This window comes from Schistocerca serialis, chromosome 2 (assembly GCF_023864345.2).
Source record: "Schistocerca serialis cubense isolate TAMUIC-IGC-003099 chromosome 2, iqSchSeri2.2, whole genome shotgun sequence".
NCBI classification, from domain to species: Eukaryota; Metazoa; Arthropoda; class Insecta; order Orthoptera; family Acrididae; genus Schistocerca; species Schistocerca serialis.
Genome location: NC_064639.1, coordinates 299,330,484 through 299,353,387, shown reverse-complemented (window position 1 = coordinate 299,353,387; position 22,904 = coordinate 299,330,484). Strand labels below are relative to the sequence as shown.

The following is a 22,904-nucleotide window of genomic DNA, read 5'->3' as shown; positions in this document are numbered from 1 at the left end:
AGGTTCGCCGATGACATTGTAATTCTCTGAGACAGCAAAGGACTTGGAAGAGCAGTTGAACGGAATGGACAGTGTCTTGAAAGGAGGATATAAGATGAACATCGACAAAAGCAAAACGAGGATAATGGAATGTAGTCAAATTAAATCGGGTGATGCTGAGGGGATTAGATTAGCAAATGAGACACTTAAAGTAGTAAAGGAGTTTTGCTATTTGGGGAGCAAAATAATTGATAATGGTCGAAGTAGAGAGGATATAAAATGTAGACTGGCAATGGCAAGGAAAGCGTTTCTGAAGAAGAGAAATTTATTAACGTCGAGTATAGATTTAAGTGTCAGGAAGTTGTTTCTGAAAGTGTTTGTATGGAGTGTAGCCATGTATGGAAGTGAAACATGGACGATAACTAGTTTGGACAAGATGGGAATAGAAGCTTTAGAAATGGGGTGCTACAAAAGAATGTTGAAGATTAGGTGGGTAGATCACGTAACTAATGAGGAGGTATTGAACAGGATTGGGGAGAAGAGAAGCTTGTGGCACAACTTGACTAGAAGAAGGGATCGGTTGGTAGGACATGTCCTGAGGCATCAAGGGATCACAAATTTAGCATTGCAGGGCAGCGTGGAGGGTAAAAATCGTAGAGGGAGACAAAGAGATGAATACACTAAGCAGATTCAGAAGGATGTAGGTTGCAGTAGGTACTGGGAGATTGAAGGAGCTTGCACAGGATAGATTTGCATGGAGAGCTGCATCAAACCAGTCTCAGGACTGAAGACCACAACGACAACAGGTAACACATCAAATATCTGTCGGGCCGGATACCGGGGATGTCCGGCCAGCTAACGTGGGCCGGTTTGCCGGTCCTCGCGGGCCGGTTTCGGCCCGCTTGGCGTAGTTTGGAGACCCCTGGTTTAGGGAATCAGATACGCGCCAGGAAATGGAAAGTTTCACACCATGAACACCCTGACCGAAAGCTACCAGTCGAGTCGAATAGTCCAGTATTGGTAGTCCAGCATGCCTGTAGGATATGTTGACCACAATCTCATCCTTTTGGGACCTTATTTTCAATACACAGACTACTAATGAAGAATGGAGCGAGTGCATGATGGCTTTTGGGTATGCCTAATGTTAGTGGATCTTCTCATGTAGAGATCGCAGCATGTCTAGAGGATGTGCACATGAGAAACGTTTCTCCCTACTTTTTCCATTTATGTGATAGGTGTTGATAGGAAAAGTTTCTCCCTACTTTTCCATTTATGTGATAGGTGTTGATAGGAAAAATAATATATCTGTAGAATTTTCTTAGGTTTAATTTTTCAAAGTATTTGGTTTATAGTCATCGGTCGCCGTATTTTTGTGCTGAAAGGGTCGTCCTGTCAGTGTCCCTATAAATGTGGATCCACTCTTCTCACAAGGGAACCTACCCATCGCACCCGCCTCAGATTTAGTTACAAGTTGGCACACTGGATAGTCCTTGAAAAACTGAACACAGATCAATCGAGAAAATAGGAAGAAGTTGTGTAGAACTATGAAAAAAATAAGCAAAATATACAAACTGAGTAGCCCATGAACAACATATGCAATATCACAGGAAACTGTACCCGCAGAAGCGCCGTGGTCCCGTGGATAGCTTGGGAATATGTTGTCGACCTACCTAACTTGTACACTTTGCGAATGGGTAAAAAGATTCTTCTACCTTGCCCGATTTAGGTTTTCTTGTGGATGTGATAATCACTCCCAAAAAAGTGATGAAAACATAACAGTTTGTCACATAAACTGCAACAAATGAATGCATCAGTTTCACAGTCGAACGGTTTTCCCTGTGTTCGGTCAACAGTTTGCCACATAAACTGCAACAAATGAATGCATTAGTTTCACAGTCGAACGGTTTTCCCTGTGTTCGGTCAAAACATATGTTTTTAAAGTTTTCAAATTTTTCCGTGCGTAGACCTTGAAATCCTGCATATGTCCGAGCAAATCTGAACATGTCCTGGAATTTTGGAGAGCGAAGTTATGTGTGAGTGCCTGAACTTTGATTATTGACTGAAAATAAAAAATTAAAATTTTCACCCGAGGGAAGACTTGAACCAAGGACCTCTCATTCTGCAGTTGCTCACGCTAACCACGGGACCACGGCGCTCCTGGACTTGCTATAGCTTGTGTTGTTACCTATCTGCCGCATGGTCTACTCAGTTAGTATATTTTGATTATTTTTTTCATAGTTACACACAACTTCTTCCTGTTTTATTGTTTGATCTGTGTTCAGTTTTTCAAGGCCTATCCACTGTGCCAACTTATAACCAAATCTGAAGGGGGTGCGATGGGGAGGTTCCCTTGTCAGTGGATGACTTCTTCTGCGTCGGAAGGTGCTGAAAGAATTTCTCTTGTTGGATATATACACTTGAGTAACACACCAAGACACACTGAGGTGAGGTGACAAGACAGTCATGGGATAGCGAATGTACATATGCAGATGGCGGTAGCATCGCACACAAGATATAAAAGGGCAATGCATTGGCGGAACTTTCAGTTGGACTAAGGTGAGTCTCGTTAAAAGGTTTCCCATGTGATTAGGGTCACATGACTGGAATTAACAGACCTTGAATGCGAAATGGTAGTTGACGCATGGGACATCCCATTTCGGAGATCGTTTGGGAATTGAATGTTCTAAGGTATAGTGTCAAGAGTGTGTCGAGAATACCAAATTTCAGGCATTACCTCTCACCACGGACAACGCAGTGGCAGACGGCCTTCACTTAACTACCAGAGCAGCAGCGTTTGTGTAAAGTTGTCAGTCCTAGCAGACAAGCAACAGTCCTTGAAATAACAACAGAAATAAATGTGGGACGTACGGCGAACGTATCCGTTAAGATAGCGCGGCGAAATTTGGTGTTAATGGGCTAGGGCAGCAGATGATATACGAGAGTGCCTTTGCTAACAGTACGAAATCGCGTGCAGAGCCTCTCCTGGGCTCGTGACCATATCGCTTGGACCCTAGACAATTGGAAAACCGTGGACTGGTCGGATGACTCCCGATTTCAGTTGGTAAGAGCTGATAGTGTGGCACAGACTCCACGAAGCCGTCAGAAGGCACTGTGCAAGCTGGTAGTGGCTCCATAATGACATCAAATTTGAACGTCACGCAAATGTGACGTGTTTAAAGTGAGAAATTAATCAAATTTTTTATTGTGGAGATGTAGAAAGTGCTGCATTTTCAGTGTACTCCCAGCTCACCCTGGGCAAGTAGTTTGCGCTTACTTAACGCATATGACCGGCAAACTTATCTTCCTTTGCATTTTCCTTTCCTCTTTTCATCTCCTCAGTTCGTTTTTCTTGTTGCGAGTTACACACTGTGATGTTTACAGTGGTTCTGGTGTTATCAGTCCACTGTAGACCCTCAATTCAGTTTTGATTTTGATAATGTCCAAAATAACTTTGTAAGCCAATTCCATTTTCCTAAACATCTGTAGTTCGTGGTCTTGTGGCTAGCGTTGCGATCTCTGGATCTCGGGGTCCCGAGTTCGATTCCCGGTCGGGTTTCTCTGTCCGGGGACTCGGTGTTTCTGATCCTGTTTTTATAGCTCCTTTGTCTTGTCCGTTTGGTTGTATCCATTATATTAGTAATAAAATAACATTAAATGAAATGTATAAATTTTCTTTACTTTTAAAAACCATACTCTTGTAAAACTGTAGTAATAACATAAAACATTCTGCACATGCTAGGAAACTAGCGTATCGGTCAGGTGCATTCAATGCTGTGTTGAAAATGATTATTCCGATATCATTTACAGCAACAATCTATTGGGGTTCGTCGGAGTATTTATCTAGGTACTGCTGTATGAATAAAAGCTCAATTTTCAGGAAAGATAACGAAGCAGACATTGCTTGTTTAATAGATCGTAATAGTCTTAAATGACCAGCTCGTTTAATTTTTTCATCTTCGGATAAGTTTACGAAATAACAACACTAGTTCAATAATGCACCCGCACCTGACAAACCACTATATAAAAACTGCCGTTTCAAACCGGTTTCATACTACAAATAATTATAATTAAAATAGCATATTATTATGAGTATCACTGGTACATATAATTGTGATGAAGTACGGCTTTTGATGTATCTTCTAGGCATTTACGTAAGTATTGTCAATACTGTTTTCGCGATGCTCTTTTCTGAAGTCACCATAGTTGATACTAAAGCTAACTTTTATAAAAGCTGATAAGACGTTTAATAGCTTCCTGTTCATACATGCTCCTCCACTCTAAATAATACGATGTGGTAGTAACTTCATAATAAAAATGCAACTCTAGGAAAATTTCACTATTTTTATCATTTGTGAAACAGTTGTTGGAATATTGTAACAGTTTTTAAAAAAAAACCTTGTGTAACCTTGTGTAACCTTGTGTATCATTGTGGGACATAGTTTAGGCACAAATATTTAGTTTGATTCCGGTAAGCCACACGTATCTTTGTTAGTGATTTCTCTTCGATATAGTTAAAATTGGTACTTCTTTAGCCACCGTTATATCAGGAGGTTAATGTTCGACATTGCCCACGTGACCCATACAAAGTCAATGTTTTATTCTTGTTTTCCCTGTACCTGCTTTCTCCGCACATTGCCAATGCACAAGTAGCTGCTCTGTTACTAAGCTGCTTGCAGTTCGTACTTCGGTTTTTTCTTGGTTCCACGTGCCTGAAAGCCAAAGCATTTGTGGAAACAATTGGTGGAGTTGAGTTGATACACACAAAGTTCGTTTTAGAAATTCAATGATGGTAGCTGCGATACTAAATTCCAGAAAAAAGAGAAGTGCTTTAAGACTATTACCGTTGTTCGCTCTCTGTGCTCCATGTGGAAGAGCACTGACTGCAAAGGGTTGCAGTTAGTCCCAAAAGCCCCGGTGTGTGATTCTAACGAATCATAAATACCCCTATGGAAATGTCCAGACATTTTACTCGTACTGATGAGAACGGATATGATGGGCTCCTCTATAGTCCTTAGAAAGCAAATTTCTGTTGCGTATTCCTGTTTGATTAGCTGCTTTTAAGTATGTGGGCTGCATGGCACCTAGTGATTTCGGTATTCAGTCGGTGAAGTATTTGTATAAATGTGTCCTAATTTCTGTTTCTTTTCATTTCAGCTTGCAGGAGCAGCGGTATTGGCTGTGGGAATATGGATTGCAGTGGACAAACATTCCTTCATTCAAGTTGCTAATGTCATACAGAGTGAAGAACTGCGGTTACAGGTAAGGCTCTGGCGCTCTCTCGCTCTCTCTCTCTCTCTCTCTCTCTGTCTGTGTGTCTGTCTGTGTGTGTGTGTGTGTGTGTGTGTGTGTGTGTGTGTGTGTGTGTGTATCAGATACGCTTCTCAGGCTTACAGCCGAAAAATAAGATTCCAGTGAGACTGAACATAACCAGTACGAATATGAACATTTCAGACGAAGCAGCTGAAACAGTTTGTCTAACTTCAGCGGCATGGGAACTTACTCGAAGTGTCTGGAGACATGGTGTTACATGGGGATATAACAAAGAGAAAAAATATTCATGTGGAAAGCAACTCGTCGGAAAAGAGGACGGTTAAAAAAAGTGGAATAGGAACATTCAACCAATGAAATTCCACTGATATTCATAGTTCATTAACGCGAAAATATTTGTTTGATCAGAAAACGCAAACGTTCATAAAAACTCTTCCGCGTAATAGCCCCCAGCGAAGCAACCTCTCCTTCACTATTTCTCAAAAATCGCAATAATTGGCAAACTCGTGAATACGTGTCCTCTATGATAAGCTCTTTCAGGCCAGGACCGAAACATTCGGCAGTGGATCTCAGAAACAGAGTACCCGAATCTGTGGTGAAAGAGGTTAAATATGCAGCTAAACTGCTGCAAAATATACTGACACTGAAAATAGATGAAACAAAATGGAAAGTTTGATGTTTTCTTTGCAGCGTGAGTGATTTACAGCCATTCAGATATCAGAAACGTAAATGTGCAACACCAAAAAATCTAACTGTGTGAAGTTACAACGGCAGTACATTGTTTATGCTTCACGTGAGCAGCAACGTAATAATATAGGGGCTGGGGGGTGATCGCACTTTCGTGCTACCATTGTTATAAGCCAGTGTATTGCCGCGACTCGAGAGTAGCAAATCGAACGTAACGATGGCTCATGGGAGTTTTTTGTGCTTGTGAGGGTACAGCACTCAGTAGAAACTTTCACCATCATAACACCGACGTAGCGTGGCGGAAGACTATACCGGTCGCGGAAGCGCGTGTTGTCGCCACGAAATCGAGCAAGAAAGGGACGGGTGCCACTCACTGGGTCACATTTAAAGACCCATATCCACAGACATAACAGTAGGCTAACAAAACTGGAACTAATTTCTGTGACCAACCTAACTTTGCCTTCGTGCAGCAAGATATGAAGGAAAAGCTCTGACATTAGGTTGCAAGATATGGTGAAAAAGATGGGTTTGCAGTGGCATGCTTCAGCCGACTTCTGTGCTTAGTACGCTTTCACCGTATCGGATCTGTCGGTTATCAGTGAAATCTAGCTGAACGGTCGCCTTGGGAAATTGTATGGTGATCCAGATACTGCGTCCCACCCCTGTGTACGAACTTGAACTTCGATCCTTGCTAGGTGATGCTGATTATCTCGATTTTCTAAATAAACGCCGAACTTTAATTTCCACTTCCATATTTAAAGTCTTAAAGTCTCACAATGTCAGATCCAAACGATTGTAACTCCAAATAGTTTAATCAAACATTAACACATCCGATACATAACGTCTGACCTTAGACCGTACATCAAAGTTCTTTTTTAACGTGCACGAACACACTATACTAACACAGGCCGGGGCGCACAGTATCTGCTCCTTTCTTGTAAACGACTTTACGAATATCCACTATCACGATCATCTTTAGCTAGTACGAATACCCATAGTAGACCAGGGTATTTGATAAAACATCCTCTTACACGACAAACGCTCAAGCGAGTTTTTAACGCAAATTTGATCTTGCAGTCATAGTTCTGGATATGGATGTGGACTATTTGCAAAGACTTCGTTTGAATGGAAAACACCACCTTGGTTACCATTTGTAATTTACTAATCCCAATACTTATTTGCGCCTCGAAAAATTAATATTCAAATTTGAGTATTTAATGACAAGGTTTTTCTATACACCATCACAATCACAAGCGTGATATCGCCTCACCTTACTGTTACGACATAAATTCGTGACAAACCGAGCGAGGTGGCTCAGTGATCAGCACTGTGGACTCACATGTGCGAGGACGGCTGTTCATATCCACGTTCAGCCACCCAGATTTATGTTTTGTTACTTCCCTAAGTCGCTTCAGGCAAATTCCGGGACGATTCCTTTGAAAACGGCATGGAGTCCGAGCATGTGCTCCATCTCTAGTAACGTCGATATCGACGGGACGTTGAACCCTGGTCTTCCTTCTTTTCTTTTCTTTCCTTTCTTTATTCATGAAAGGTGAGCGACATAGGAATCGTGTGTTCGCGAAGATCTTCTGACATAGTGGAGGTTACGTGTTCCAGAAATACCGAGGACATACTTGTGCAGTCAAGCAGCAGGAAGCAGACAGGGGTCTATTAACCTAGCACTGCCTCTGTGTAGTCTAGCGGAAAGTCGCCACAATATACTCGCAGTGAAAGATTGTAGCATGCGGATACTCACAGGGACAAAGGAACTAACTGGCCAGAAGTGCTGGAAATATTTGTACCATTAGATAATTAGAATATGTGCCGTGCATGACGCCCGAATGTCGCAGCCAGTTGCGGCATATGGCTAAAGTGTAGGCATGTGTAGCAGTGAGTTACAGGTAGATCTTTAGTGACTATGACAGCTCTTCCTGAGATAAGACTTGGAGCGAGGAAAGATGAACGGTTCTGAACATATGAGAGCTCGCACAAGAATTCAGGTTTCAATGGTCAACAGTGTCCCGGTCCAATAAGATCTTTTCTGTTACAACCTGCGGCACTTCGACTAAAGCACTTGAGCTTTCGATGGCTGTCTCCGCTTTCGTCATCAGGAGTTAAAATCTGTAGTTGCCAGGATTGGCGCGATATATTCTGCTTGTATACTGTAGATCTAATGGCAGCGTCTGGAACCTTACAGAGAGGGCTGGAGCGATGCATGAGCGGAAGACGAGTTGGGCAACTAAGCGGATTGGGGCCCACGAGGAATACGGGCCCTGCGACAAACTTGGGATGTCACATTAGTCACCTTGTCCGCCATATTTCACGAACGCTCGGCTCCATGCAGGGCTCACGGAAAATCAGTATGTCACTGAAAAGGTACCCACTACAGATCTTAACATCATTGTGTGCTGTCGAGAGCTTGCATGCGTTCATACACACAGTTAAACTATTAAACTCGTCTGAAATAGCTACTCGCTCCCCGCTACAGACGGCTGCTAGCACTCGTTAAAACCTATAATGTGACGTTACTCGCCACGGCCTTTCTCGTGGGCCTCGCCGGGGACCGAGTGGCGTCACTTTTAAAACCGCTGCTCCCGCGTCCCTGCAACTGTCAGGCCTACGTCTTTGCTTTCGCCCCAAGTCCGCCCCGTGCCGTATTAATTGTGCACCCTCGTACGCTGGACAGAGCTGATAGGAGCTGCCCAACTTGCCTTCCGTGCATGCGTCATTCCGGCCCTTTCTGGGAGGTTACAGACTCTGCCATTGCATCTACACAAGCAGAACACCGTGCCAGCTCCAGCAGTCAGTGATTTTAACTCCTGACGACGATGGCGGAGTCAGCCATAAAAAACTCGAGTATTTTCTTCGAAGTGACGCGTCTTGTAAACCGAGATGATTTTATTGAAGCATGCCACCGTGAAAGACTCTGGACACAAGTGTCCAGGCATCTCCACTATTGCGGGGATAAGTGTTCAGAGACACGTAAACTGCCGGACAGGGCAATGACGATGTTGACGAACGGAAGTCGTCTCTCCCCGCATAGCCACATGGGGAGATGGTCTACTGGGAGTTAGGCCGCCGCCGATTTGAATGTGGGGTGTCAGGAATTCATATCTGCGAAGACTGTGCTGAGACAAATGCACAGAAAAGGCTGCAGCAGCTGACGGAAACCACGTCATGTGCCATCCCACGACTTCGCCACTCGGCGTGCAAGTTTGCCTCATCACGGAAATTCCCTGTAGGATGACCTAGTTTGTGATGAGTCTTTAAGTTTTTAAGAAAGTTGCATCATATAGACACAAATGTGGCAGTAGAAACTCGGGAATGTTGCACACTTCTGTGTTAAACTGAATGAAGTGGCCTGTACTGGAACATGTCTTATCAACTGAATACATGTTTGTTTTATTGGACTGGAGAAGAGGAATTAGGCTTGTAGAAGCAACACTTGTAATAACGCCTTACATATATGCAAATGTCTTTGGCGTAAAGTCTGGGTTAACTGGAACTGGGCTGATTTACATCTTGATGGCAGGACTGCCGCCTTGCGAAACCTGTTGAGCACGCGTCTTTGGCGGCAGATGCCGTACACGGATTGGAGGCCTGTAACTGGTGTTACCTGTGCTACAAAACTGGCCTCTGAAGCCTCCTTTCGACAGAAGTTCTCGTTGCTGAGTTTAGCACGAGCGATGACTTCTTAATCCGTGCTGATTTACGGACAGAAGCTTTCTCTTTCTCGATAAAATGTATAGTATTCGAACTTTTAATATGTCAAAGAATTTGCTAGCATAATAACGTTAACGATATTGGTCTGTAATTCTGCTGGTCTGTTTCTCTTACCCCTCGTAAATACGGGAGTCAGCTGCGCTTTCTGATAGTCGCTTCAGACTTAGCTCTGGGCGAGTGATTAGCGCTAAGAGCAAGCTAAGGAAGCGGTCAAAACCGAATAGTAATCTCTCTAAAACGAAATTTGTATTTCGGCTGGAGCTGGCGACTTTTTTCCCTCCTCAACTTTCAGTTGCTTTTTAGCACCAGGATCACAGTTTCAATGTCCTCAGTAGGAGAGTTCGTACGGTGGTAAAAAGATTGTATGTATAATGTCTGTTTACACCCCCCTCCCCCCCCGTTTGCATGTGAAATTTAAAGCTTCATCTTTCCTTGTGCTGCCTTCTTCTGTCACACCGGACAGGTAGACGGATGACTAGATAATCCTTCGGCCCGCGTAGCGATTTTACGTAGGACCAGAAATTTTCTGGGAATCTCGGTAACATTTTTCGCTAATCCGTGACTGCGGCAGCTGTGGTACGCTTCGCGCATTAGTCATTTTATAGACACACTACTTCATACAAACTTCCGTCTCCCGATATTGCTGTGATCTTTTTTGAACCGAAAGTGCATAAATCAGTTTTTGTTAGCGTTTTCCGAATTTTATTTCCTCTACGTCCTTCAAATTGGAACTGAATGACGTCCGTTCATAAAAGCTAACTGGGGCGTATTGTAGCAAATCTAGTACAGGAGGAGGTGAAGGAGCAGATCCCCTCCCCCCCCCCCCCCAAACACACAGATTAGTACTAATTTATTAAAACTTTAATATTTACCACCTACTTTGGAATCAAGTAGTGTCCATACAGACGACATAGAATTGATGCTGCTGCTTACACAACACTTAGCACTTCGTTACAATATGATAGTTCACATCAGAGTACAGTAGTCTTTAACTGATACATAGTTCCTAATAATTGCTCTTTTCGCATGCATCTATATCGCCACAAAGACAATACTGTCGTAAGCGATAAGTACAACTGATCGCTGATTGCATCGAGACGGGGCTGAGCGGCACTGCGCTCAGACATAAATGCAGCGACGTAAGCAGACACTTTGGGGCGTGTGTACGCCGACGACTCCGATTCGTTGTTGCATCTTGCAGCGACTATCTTTACTTGTAGTGAAGTGTTGAGACACCAACTTTTTCGTGAGACCTCGTTCTGCGGAAGACAATATCTGCTTATCCACTACTGTCAGCATAAAAACTTTCCTAGACTTCTCAGTGGCGAAGCGTGGCATTTTTTGTAGGGTAGGCTAAGAATTACGAATTTCGAAAAACGAAGAAAGTCTTAAATCATATCGTGTAAAACACACTGAAAAAGTAACATAGTTACATATTTCTACTAAGATTGAAACTACTGCAGAAATCGTTATTAATGCATGAAAATATTAAACAGCTACACATTCATAAAAATATAACATAGTAATACACCGTTAAATCTTTTTATAAAGTTGTTCTATCCTTTTTCTGGGCGTAAACATATGACAAGAGATATGAAATCCTTCCGAGTGGTTGATCATTTCATCGTTGTCTTCTCTTTAGCCAAAATCGCAAAGTTTGACAGTCTTATCATTTGTCATTGGTGTGAAGGTAGGCTGTAACGCGCTTTAACGCACTTACGCTTCCTTTGCAAGACACAGCGTTTGCTGGAATTGCAAGAACCAACGGCAGTAATTTCACACATTCAGAGAACACTTTGTTTAATTCATTGTCTATAATGGATTTAAGGAGGTCCTGAGATCCTGAACGTTTATTTTAAATGCTGTAAATAAACGAAAGTTCTCAGTTTTTCATTGTCAATAAAAGGTATATTTTAAGTAGTTTTCCAAATTCACATATAGGAAATTGTTTGGCCTACTATAATCTGAAAACTTTTTCTCGTTTACAAATTCTGTAAAACGTTTCATGGAAGTCCTGGAATTTAGTTTCGAACTGCCTTCACAATTTCTACTTATTTCTGTTTCGTTACAATTTATTTCAGATACTCCTGCCGAATTTATAAGGCTCTTAGGTTCCACTATGCATTTCAGAATAATTTCCTAACATGTTAGCATTTCACCAAGCTTAATGTAGTTTCCAATTTCTAGGTTACAGCGTCTTATCTCCACAGTTTTACGTTGCAAGATGTCAAACAAGATATTTGTATGCTGGAAAATCGAACTGTCCAGCTGCAGTAGAAAAAGTCTAGTCATCCAGCATACTATTTAGCCTAATTGCTTGATGTAAAGAATTAGCATCCTACCCTTCAATGTCTATCACATCATTAAATACTGGTCTCATGTCTGTATAGTGAAGAACAATGGTTTGTTCAGCGCGTGAATGAAAATATCTTGTTTCACAAGGACATGTTAGTTTAAATCACCTTTCCCACAGAATGTTATTAATTTTACTGGAACTGCTAAAAATGGGTGAAGTGCTGATAGATTTTCCACAGAAATTTTTAATAGCGTAATTTTTTTTACAAGCACAGAGGAGGACTAGGTTCAAGATGATGATGATGTTAGGTTTGTGGGGCGCTCAACTGCGTGGTTATCAGCGCCCGTACAATTATCCAATCGTTGCTCAGTCCAATTGCGCCACTTTCCTGGATGATGATGAAATGATGAGGACAACACAAACACCCAGTCATCTCGAGGCAGGTGAAAACCCCTGACCCCGCCGGGAATCGACTAGGTTCAACTGATATGCATAGGAGTGTATAGAGCGACTATGAGGATAGTTGGTTTCCCGATAGAATTGACACCATAATTTTTCCATGCCATTGCACTGCAGTCGTATTTTTGCGATACTAATTGTTTCGTAATTGTTGTAACTGCTTAGCACTTGCGCCAAAACAAATCTCTTATTTCTCCTGATTCGTTATTTACAAAACGAAAAATTACACTCGTCTGACTTGTAGTTGAGACACCCGTTGTTTCATCGGTTTATACCGATATAAAAGGACTATTCTTAACTTCACTTGAGATTTGTTCTTTAACAACACCCGTAATAAAAGCTTTTAAATTATTGTGTGTGTGTCGGAGAAAAGTGCTTTTAAATACTCCATCGGATAGTAAATGATCTTTCATGTATGATTGTTCTACTGCTAAGAAAAGCAGAAGTTGTAAAAAAAAAATTCTTTATTTACTGACTCGACAGTTTCGTCATGACTTCAGAGAGCTAACTCTTGCCATGCTAAAAAGCAGATCGTCGAAATAAGTCCCCTCATTATACTTCTGTGTCAATCAACCTTCTCGTTGTTTCAAAGCTTCCAAGCGTGTTGCTTCTGACAGAGCATGGCACAATTTTTACTGTGCCTAGCTGGTCGTATTTAACAGCTGCTGTGATTCGTGAAATGGAACACTCATGCTTTCTAGCTCTCGAAACGAAATTTTTGGAGACACTCTTCGCCTACTCACCAATTAAGCCATTCAAAACCGTCATTACCCATCCAAAATCGTACACAGTGAAAACAAAGTTGTTCCTTACAACGCTTCCACTTAACCACGGTTTTGAATTGTACCATTGTGTTTGGAAACTTCTTTAAAATTTTCCGTAAGATTTTTTAATGGACCGACTTGGCGTCGTCTTTCGTTCTTTCACCAAATGTTTACCTTCATAAGAAAAACGAGAAAAGAAGGCTGGGTTTTCAATTAAAAAATTCAGTGGGTCTTGTGATGAAAACAACGCGTCCATTGGAGTTTGTCAGTAGTACCATGCTTTACAACATAATGATTTAAATATTAGACAACTTAAATTTTCCTTTCGACCACACAGTGTCAAGACAGATCGACGAATACACCTCACACGTGACAGGGCACACCGAAATATACTTCACTAATCAATTAATCACTACCACAGCTCACTATATTTAACTATTTAATTCATGTTCGCGGTTTCACCATAAGCGTGTCTGTGTTGATTTGAAAACCAACAGACACGTGACAGAACTACCAATGTTCGAAATAAATGAGTCTGCTAAATTTTAATGTGAGAAATAATGAAAATACATTGAATATTCGTCATCTTGCAACAACATTCAATGATGCATTCTCCTTTATGTTCTATGAATTATGACTGTCTTCTTGTTCTTTTGTTTATTTCAAAGACTTAAATTAAGAGCTAAGGTTTTTTATTCTGCCCGTCTTGCTGTTAGCGTGCTAGATGGTGCGAAGTAGCGCTATCTGTTGGGGAACTCTGAAAGACTTGTCATTGACGCAGGCGTGTACCCAAGTGCTGGCGAGAAGTAGAAACAAATCATAGCCAGCTTTTAAAAACTGGGCGGAGAATACAGTCGCAGTGTGCCGAAAGACGTCTGCTTGTCTCTATGCTCTCAAAAAGTTTCGGAACATATTTCCACAGGACTTGAAACGCAGCTCGTGCAAGCACTCGTTCTACCGAACCTCCACTATTGTGATGTGATTCAACAAGGCACGAGTTGTGAAAACAAAAGACGCCTAGAGCTAACCATGAATGCCTGTGTGCGTTACAACTGCAACATACGCCGATATGATCATGTTAGTGCTTCATACTCCGAGCTAAAGTGGCTGCGGCCGGACAAATTGCGTGACTACCACACTCTGTCTACTTCACAGACTCCTCGTCACGCAAGCATCCCAGTACCTTGCTTCAGAGATTAAAAACCTGTCATGCCATCATAATCGAAACACGAGGTCACTCTTATTTGGTATCCTAACTGTGCCCACTCACAAAACAAAAACTTTTGCAAACTCCTTCTCAGTTGCCACTGTCCGCCTCTGGAACAAACTGCCCCTTACCTTGCGCAAAATTCAATCTACTGCTGCTTTTAAGAAGAAGTTGAAGCATTTCCTACTGTCATCCTCATAAAGTTCTCCACAAAATTAATGTACCAGGCCAATCCTCTCATCTGTCAAATAGCAAAGCTAGCGTCTCCTATCTTGCTCCTGAGATGCCTTCCTCTTCATCTATCTCTATTAGCCAGGCAATCTTCTTTTCCTTTATATTTCCTTAATTATGTTTCATCATGTCTATTCTTCTCCTCCCTTCACCATGAGTCTCCCTCATACTCCCTGCTGCCAGCACTCCTATCTAAAATTTGTCTCTTCAATAATGTCTAATTATAACAGTACTTATGATCTACGAATATGAACTCTATATGTATGTATTTTTCCAGGTGTACCTTTCTAATTGTTTATTTCACCTTTTGTACTAGATGTAGTTTAACATGCCTACTAAAACGTATGAATGTAAAATAAGTAGAATGCCTGGTTAGATGTAAGAGAGGGCCTGATGGCCCTAATCTTGCCAGGTTAAATAAATAAATAAAATAAAAACCGTATCCACGCTGTTGAAACCCCAGTCTACCACGTAGAAGAAACTGACTTACTGCACATGCTCATAAGCAGCACAGAATTCAAAGCCACTATTGGTTACAAAACTAGACGAGTGACTGGCGGGTCCATATACGAAGTTCAAGCATAAAACGTTTAAAAACATTCACGAGGGTACGTGATCAGATGGGATTAAATTCAGGATGGACGAATGATTTTGAAATTTTTTGGGCAGATTCGGCCTTGGAACCTTAATGGACGCTTCACCACTGAGACTTCTTAATGGATTTTTGTAAACTTTACTAATCATCGTAGCTTTGATGACATCGTGATGATTAATGCCTGTCTCTGTTGACACTATCTACAAGGTCAGACCTGTACATCACACCTACTTGTTAGGTTAGTCGCCTCCAACTAATATTGGATGATTGCGGTATATCCCTTGCTACTGAGCTTATGCTTAATTTGAATGATTCTAAAATTGTTCCAGCGTGATCGAGTGGCTGCCTAGTGACTGGCAAGTGTCCAACGGAGGACTTCAAATAAAATAGAAGGAAAAGAGGGGCCAGCTGTAACTGGCTGGGTCAGTCAGGTCGAAGATCGGAGGGAGGGAGGCAACTGCATACCACGGACATTATGACCGTCCCTATTAAAGCGTTGTTGTGTTCAAACCATCAGGCGGTTTGATTACAGCTTCCCTTTTCTTGCGGGGACATTTATATACTCAGCTACCTAAACATAAAGTGGTGGTGCATTTGTAACGAATCCTCAACATAAATTTACATAAAAAACGTGAAGAGGAAAGAAAGAGGAAGAGAAAAGAGCGAGGTTAGTGCACTTGGCGCCTACATTACGTAGGTCGCACTGCCTCTCAGAGAGGCGTATCTGTGCAGCGACTCGGGCGTTGGAGAAAGCAGCAGCACCTTTCAACGAAAGCCCCCTGTTTTTGTTAGACGCGCAGTTCTCACGGAAACGATGCAAAGGAGGAGCCGAAAATCGGTTTCGGGTTTCGGTCCATTACTGGCCTGCTTTCGCAGCGCGCACTCAGAAGGAAACTGCAACTTTGCACAATACCTATCTTGTAGCCTTTTCCACTGTAGTTCGATGGGCAACTCTGTAACCCCCGGCATAACGCACTGTTGTTCGTCTAGTCTTAATTATCTCCTCTATCGTCCTTTAATCCCACCTGGTAAGGATTCCAAACTGACGAACAATAAGATACGGTCGAACTAGACTTATGTAAGCGATTTCTCTTATTCGATTTAGGTTTTCTCAGGATTATTCCTATTAACCTCTCGCATCTGAGTCTTCTGCTGGTAGTTTTATGTGGACTTTCCACCTTAGGTCGTTCCGAACGAATATTTACGTATAGGCTCAAGTAACAGTCCTTGCACCAACTGCCAATCGTCTGCATGCCTTCCTGCAATTATCTAAAACAGTCTTGTGGGCGGTAAATGCAGAGTTTCTTCTGGAGAGTAAAATGATAACTTGAAGGAATGCAGTCGTGGTTTCGACAGGTTCACACCCCGTTATTTGCAAGGCACAACTGCAGCAAGGAAGTAGTGTGCGTGGAAATTGAAAACTACGCTGTACAAACCGCACACACACTAGCGTCACCGCACTACCAAAGCTGACGACTTCAGAAGTTAAGTAACTATTAATAGCCAATGCGTGCGGTGGCTTTAACTTTGTCCCTCCGCTTTTGACAAATAGATTGTGCAACGCACATCTGATCTGTACTTTGCTATAACCATTCTGACGAAAGCTGACTTAGTGATGGATTTAACTCAGCTGACAAACTTTCAGGTTCTGAGATTTTTGAGATGACCTGGTCCCTGTGAACAAAACTACGAAGTACCCATTCACGCTGAGCCTGATAGTGACAATTATCCTACGGTCGCAGTTTCGATTTCTGCCTCGGGCATGGATGTGTGTGATGGCCTTAGGTTAGTTAGGTTTAAGTAGTTCGAAGTTCTAGGGGACTGATGACTTCAGAAGTTAAGTCCCATAGTGCTCAAAGCCATTTGAACCATTTTTTGACAATTATCCTGCAGATACAGGTCGGTCTGAGTATGCTTCATGTAAAAGGCAAGACGTGACTTGTTCATACGAGAGTGACACGTGGACGGTAACCAGTTCAGACAGGAAGAGAGAATTAAAATTGTGTGCTGGATCGGAACTCGAACGTGGGACATTCGCCTTTCGCAGACAAGTGTTCAGAAGACTGAGCTAGCCAAGCAGAACTCACTACCCACAATTGGCCGCGGAAGGCGTAGATCCCAGGCTGGAGTTCCTGCACAACATGATGTTTTAATCTGCCAGAAAGTTTCATATCAGGACACAATCCGTTGCAGAGTGCAAATTCATTCTGGAAATGAGAGAATAGAACATTTTGAAAGGTCCTTCAACAGAAGAATGTTGATAAAATGGGTAGGTCGGATAACCAATAGAGATATGTCGTATAGCTTGACTAAAAGAAGTGAGCTCTTGGTAATAGGGAGGGGGGGGGGGGTTTCAAAAATGAATACATGGGTTTTAAGGGTTTGTGACATTTATTATATTCAACTTAAAATTGTAAATAATTCATCAAATGAAAGAGCAATGCAAACAGTTTTTCTTAAAAGCATTCAATGTGAGCACCATTCTTCACACAGGCGATAGGCGAGTTCTTTCCAAACCTTGATCAGTGTGTCGGGAGTAATTGTTGCAACAATGCTGTTTCTAAAGCGGGGTAGATCAGCTGATCCTTTATGAACTCCCAAAGGCAGAAATGGCAAGACGTGAAATCGTGTGTGAACGTGGTCATGCAAAACAAGCTTCGTAATCCGACTACTTGCGGCCAATCCAGCGGTACGGTACAACGTCATATAACTAATCGCGTACTAATTATGTCAGTGAGGCGGCGCACCATCTAGCTGCAAATTACGTTCTGTGATTCAGTTTCTTCCAGTTCAGAATAGAGCCATAGTTCTAGCGCATCAAGATAAGAAAAACCACTTAAAGTTGCTTCATCGATAAAGAAAGGCCCGTAAACTTTCCGCGGGGATAGGGCGCAAAAACATTCAATTTAGGGAGTGTGATTGGAACTATACTACTTCGTGGGGATTTTATGACCCCCGCCAAATGCGCACATTGTGTGTGTTAACATTTCACTTTGATGAAACGTCGATTCATCACTGAAGACGACACGGTCCAGAAAGTCGTAATGCAGCAACATTTCGTATGTAAAGAAGTTATACAAAACTGCAACCAGTCACTTTTTTGGAATAATTGTTTTATTCCATGAACTGGATTTCGAACCTCTTCAGGTTCATCTTCAGATGGTTTCAGGAAGTTACATCATTATTGCTAGCATAATGCTGGGTGCCAGTCTCGGTTCTAAAATATCCGTAATGGATAAGCATAATCAGCAACATTTCGTTTGCAAAGTTGGCATGTAAACCATAGTCTATAGGCTTTAGACCTTGTAATAACTGCAAACGAAAAGGACGTAGTTGTAAGAGTCTCCTTACGTCTCCACGCAGACTTCACTAATCCACGACTAGCCTTCCGAACTAATTTCTTGGAGCTACGTGTGAAAGACTATAACTCGGTCATCACGTTATAAACATTCTCTTGGTCGTTCCGTATTCTGCCCTTTTTGCAGGTACACAAACGTAACTTAGGAGCTGCTCTTTCATTTTATGTATTATTTGTAATTGTGTGTTGAATGTAATAAATGTTACAAAGCCTTAAATCCTGTTTATTCATTTTTGAATCGCCACGTACACATACTGAATCACTATGGAAATAGTTACTTGTTGAAGTGGGAAGTGTCCGGGAATGGGAAGAAGATTGTAGAGGGAAACAAAGTCTTGGAATACTAAGAAGGTTCCAGTGACTGTAGGTTGATATAATGCAGAGATGACGAGGCTTTCACAGAATAGACAACATTGGAGAGCTGCAACAATAAAGTCTTCGGACTGAGGACCTCACGACGAACGACCTGCTGTGTTCTATCTGCTAGGAAGCCCTGAGTCAAATCTGAGACCTTGCCCGATATTACGTAAGATGGTATTGTGTTCGCTAAACGACAATGCGAGACTGCATCTAATACTTTCTGAAAGTCACGGAACATAAGACCAACTTGGGCGTCGTTATCTACGTCTCTCTAGGCCTTGCGCACGATTAGAACTGCGGAGTCTTAGAACCTTGTCCACAGTGCCCAAGTTGATTTCTACGAAGGAAACTGTTCGTTTGCGAGTATAAAGTGTGTACCGTAATTCAACAACAGATTGACGTCAGCGATCTAGGGCTATATTTCTGCGCATCTGACAGACGACCATTTTTCAAAATGAGTCAAATGAGTCTTACGGCGTCAGCAGACAGACAGTATCTTCGAACGTCAACGTCGAGCGTGCCGAATTCAACGTGCTGCTGAACGTTCAGAAACGATGAGAGTTGTATATACGCTACGTGTGCCTCACGTAGCGTACGCATACGCGGTCGCAGCCCTCTCCTGCAGCAGTTGTCGGCTGTATCTAGCTCTCTATAGTGCGCATAAATAAAAACTTTAATTTTATGAATACGTTAAAAGACACAGGAAAGTACAGTGGCCAATCAATGACATTCACTTATAAAAGTTCCATTTCAAATAATGCAGTGAAAATTTATAATAATTCTCGAAATAAGATAAAAATTATTTCGTCATTTTCACTTTTTAGTGAAACCCTAAATCATTCTTACTTCATCAATGTTCCTATTCAGTAGCAGAATATTTACACCTTGTGAAATACAAAGCTTGAAATAAAGTACAGAGTGTGTTACTGCAAGCAGTGCATGCTATCTTGTATATAAAACCAGTCGAATAAACTCTCTCAGAAAGAGCGCTCTTACATTTACATATTATAGAATATACTTCCATTAAACTAATAAAGTATCAGAACGAATTAAAAAACGCGAAGGTCTGTAAAAAAACGCAAAAAAAGACCCACTGAGATGCGAACCAGGAACGTATCACCTGCTGCCTCACAATTCTGCGTCCGTACTCGTTACGCTGCACTAAGTACGAATGGTTTACAACTGTATTTTTCATCTTACCATCTCCTGAAAGCCTTAATCGTAGGTATGTTACTAAGTGTCATCTAATTGTAACAAATTGTTCCAAGAACAAAGAGCTTTTGATGGAGCATCAGTGTGTCGTCGCCTTGAAACGTCATACTTTCGTAATACTCAAGTTACAGTAATTCTTTATGCACCAGTATGCGTAATTTTATTACAACAAATCGTACAATTAACGACAAGCTTTAGAGAGATCAATTTGCTGTTGCTTAGAAAAGGTATGTGTACATATTGGCTTCTACTGAAAGCCAATATGGCGTCTCGTAACTCCGTATTGAAGAGGGATGGCGTCACGTGACTTAGGCAGCGTTTCTTCCATCTCATTGGTCTGCTTTCAAACGCATGCTACATGTTGCTCTGCGCTTTCGGAACTTTTTGTAAGAAACTCGGCTCGTCAACATTCGAGTGATGCACGGCCCGTGTACCGACGGCTTTATTCTAAATCGCTTGGAAGTGTCGGCCGCTCTGTCTTAATGTCAGCCAAGCTCGTAGCATTTGGCCGCGTCTGAAGTTTCTGGAACGCGACTGAGACGGCTGGAGGCGCCAGCACAGCACTTGCTCCAGCTGGCTGGTCCGCGTCTGATGAGCAGGGCTATTGCCCAGATTGGCGTGGGCGCGCGTGACTCACACTCTGTGCCGTGCTACGGCGTGGGCTGGCGGCCCATAATCGTCACCAAAGATAACACCAACGCGAGGATCACAGGTAGGCACTCTGTAACACAGCACAAATGCCGAGTTAAGCGCCAATTGCCAAAATAAAACTGCTCCCGAAGATGTTTGTAGCTCCATCACGAAATAAGTTACTCTAGTTCAGGGCTGTCCAACCCCCAACACGACCGGTAAAAAAATCAATAAAATTCGGTTTATGTAAAGTTATGATAAAATGAACATTTTCAATTTGAAACTCCCGCCTTGCTTGCGACCTCCCTCCCTCCCTCCCGGGGTGTTAGTGTTAAATATGGTATGTGCGGCCCAAAAATACTTGCCTTGGGCCCAAAAATACTTGCCTTCGAATGTATCCCTGGTAAGCTAAAAGGTTGGACACCCTGCTCTAGTTGACGCACAGGATAACTTTCTCTAGAACAGCGGTTCTCAAACTTCTTTTGGCGACGGAATCCTTTCGAAATATTATGTATATTCTCTAACAAACCCAGAATTGCCAGGGTATGTATTTTGCCAATTTTCTATAATAAACGAAAACAAAAATGAATTATTGCCTGAGAAGTATCGAAAAACTTTATTTCCATGTATTCGTGAAAGCACCTGTGAAAATACGAAACAGCCGTGCAAAGAAATGTACATAATATACAAAGATATAACTACGGGATCCAAATTAAGAAACGTAGTACGCAATATACAAATTTTCTGTAATGTTTATTTAACTCAGAACTTTACTGTAAACTATATTTGTAGTTACATGCCCCTTTTCTGTGTGTGGTACCGTTATACAATTTTTTTTACATGCATTTAGCGGCATTTGTGGATACTGTCTGCAAAAATGTTGCGACTAGAGTTACTAGCAAATAAGAATAAAGTTAAACGTCATGCATGATGCGACAGTTTTTCTCGTATATGAGTCTTTGACATATCTGCTGAACTGCGATAGGTAGGTCGTACATACCCACAGCGATTGTTGCCTGACAGTAAGGTATATATGTACAAAGATTGGTTGAAATCTGCCCAGCAGTTTTTATATATAATCTTAAAAGTTTTGCATCACCCCAGTTCGCAGAACTCCTGAAGATAGACGTTGATTGTGGATATTTTATCACAGACACAGTCCCTTTGACTATTCAGAGATGTCACTAAACCTGCCCAAAGATGTAAACAACCATGCATGAGCAGCGCCTGTTAGACGGAGGGGGTCCGACAGCCGATCAGTTCGTCATTCCACCAGGAAGGACGTACACGGCTCGTGTTGTCTGTAGTTCAACCATGCCTAGACAGTCAATATCGCGGTTCGATCGCGTCCGCATAGTTACTTGGTGCCAGGAAGGGCTATCAACTAGGGAAGTGTCCAGGCGTCTCTGAGTGAACCAAAGCTATGTTGTTCGGACATGGAGACAGGAACTGTCGATGACATGCCTCACTCAGGCTACTGCAGTTGATGACCGCTAGCTACGGGTTATGGCTCGGAGGAACCCTGACAGCAATGCCATCATGTTGAATAATGCTTTTTGTGCAGCCACAGGACGTCGTGTTAAGACTCAAACTGTGCGCAGTAGGCTGCATAATGCGCAACCTCACTCCCGACGTCCATGGCGAGGTCAATCTTTGCAACCACGACACCATGCAGCGCGGTACAGATGGGCCCAACAACATGCCGAATGGATCGCTCAGGATTGGCATCACGTTCTCTTCACTGATGGTTCTTGCATATGCCTTCTACAAAGCAATCGTCGGAGACGTGTTTGGAAGAACCCGGTCAGGCTGAACGCCTCAGACACACTGTCCAGCGAGTGCAGCAAGGTGGAGGTTCCCTGCTGTTTTGGGGTGGCATTATGTGGGGCCGTCATACACAGCTGGTGGACATACAAGTTGCTGTAACGACTGTACGATACATGAATGTCATCCTCCGACCGATAGTGCGACCATATCGGCAGCATATTGGCTAGGCATTCGTCCTCATGGACGACTATTCGGCCTCCCCCCCCCCCCCCCATCGTGCACATCTTGTGAATGACTTCCTTTGGGATAACAACATCGCTCGACTAGAGTGGCCAGCATGTTCTCCAGACATGAACCCTATCGAACAT

At 42.4% G+C, this 22,904-nt stretch overlaps 1 protein-coding gene across 1 annotated transcript in view; it reads left to right on the top strand.

Moving 5' to 3' along the window:
• Nucleotides 1-22,904, top strand: part of LOC126457069 (CD82 antigen) — a 326,432-nt gene that overhangs the window by 238,569 nt on the left and 64,959 nt on the right. Inside the window, exon 3 of the mRNA XM_050093068.1 lies at nt 5,134-5,238. Coding sequence (XP_049949025.1) covers nt 5,134-5,238 — 105 coding nt within the window. The remainder of the gene's footprint in view (nt 1-5,133; nt 5,239-22,904) is intronic.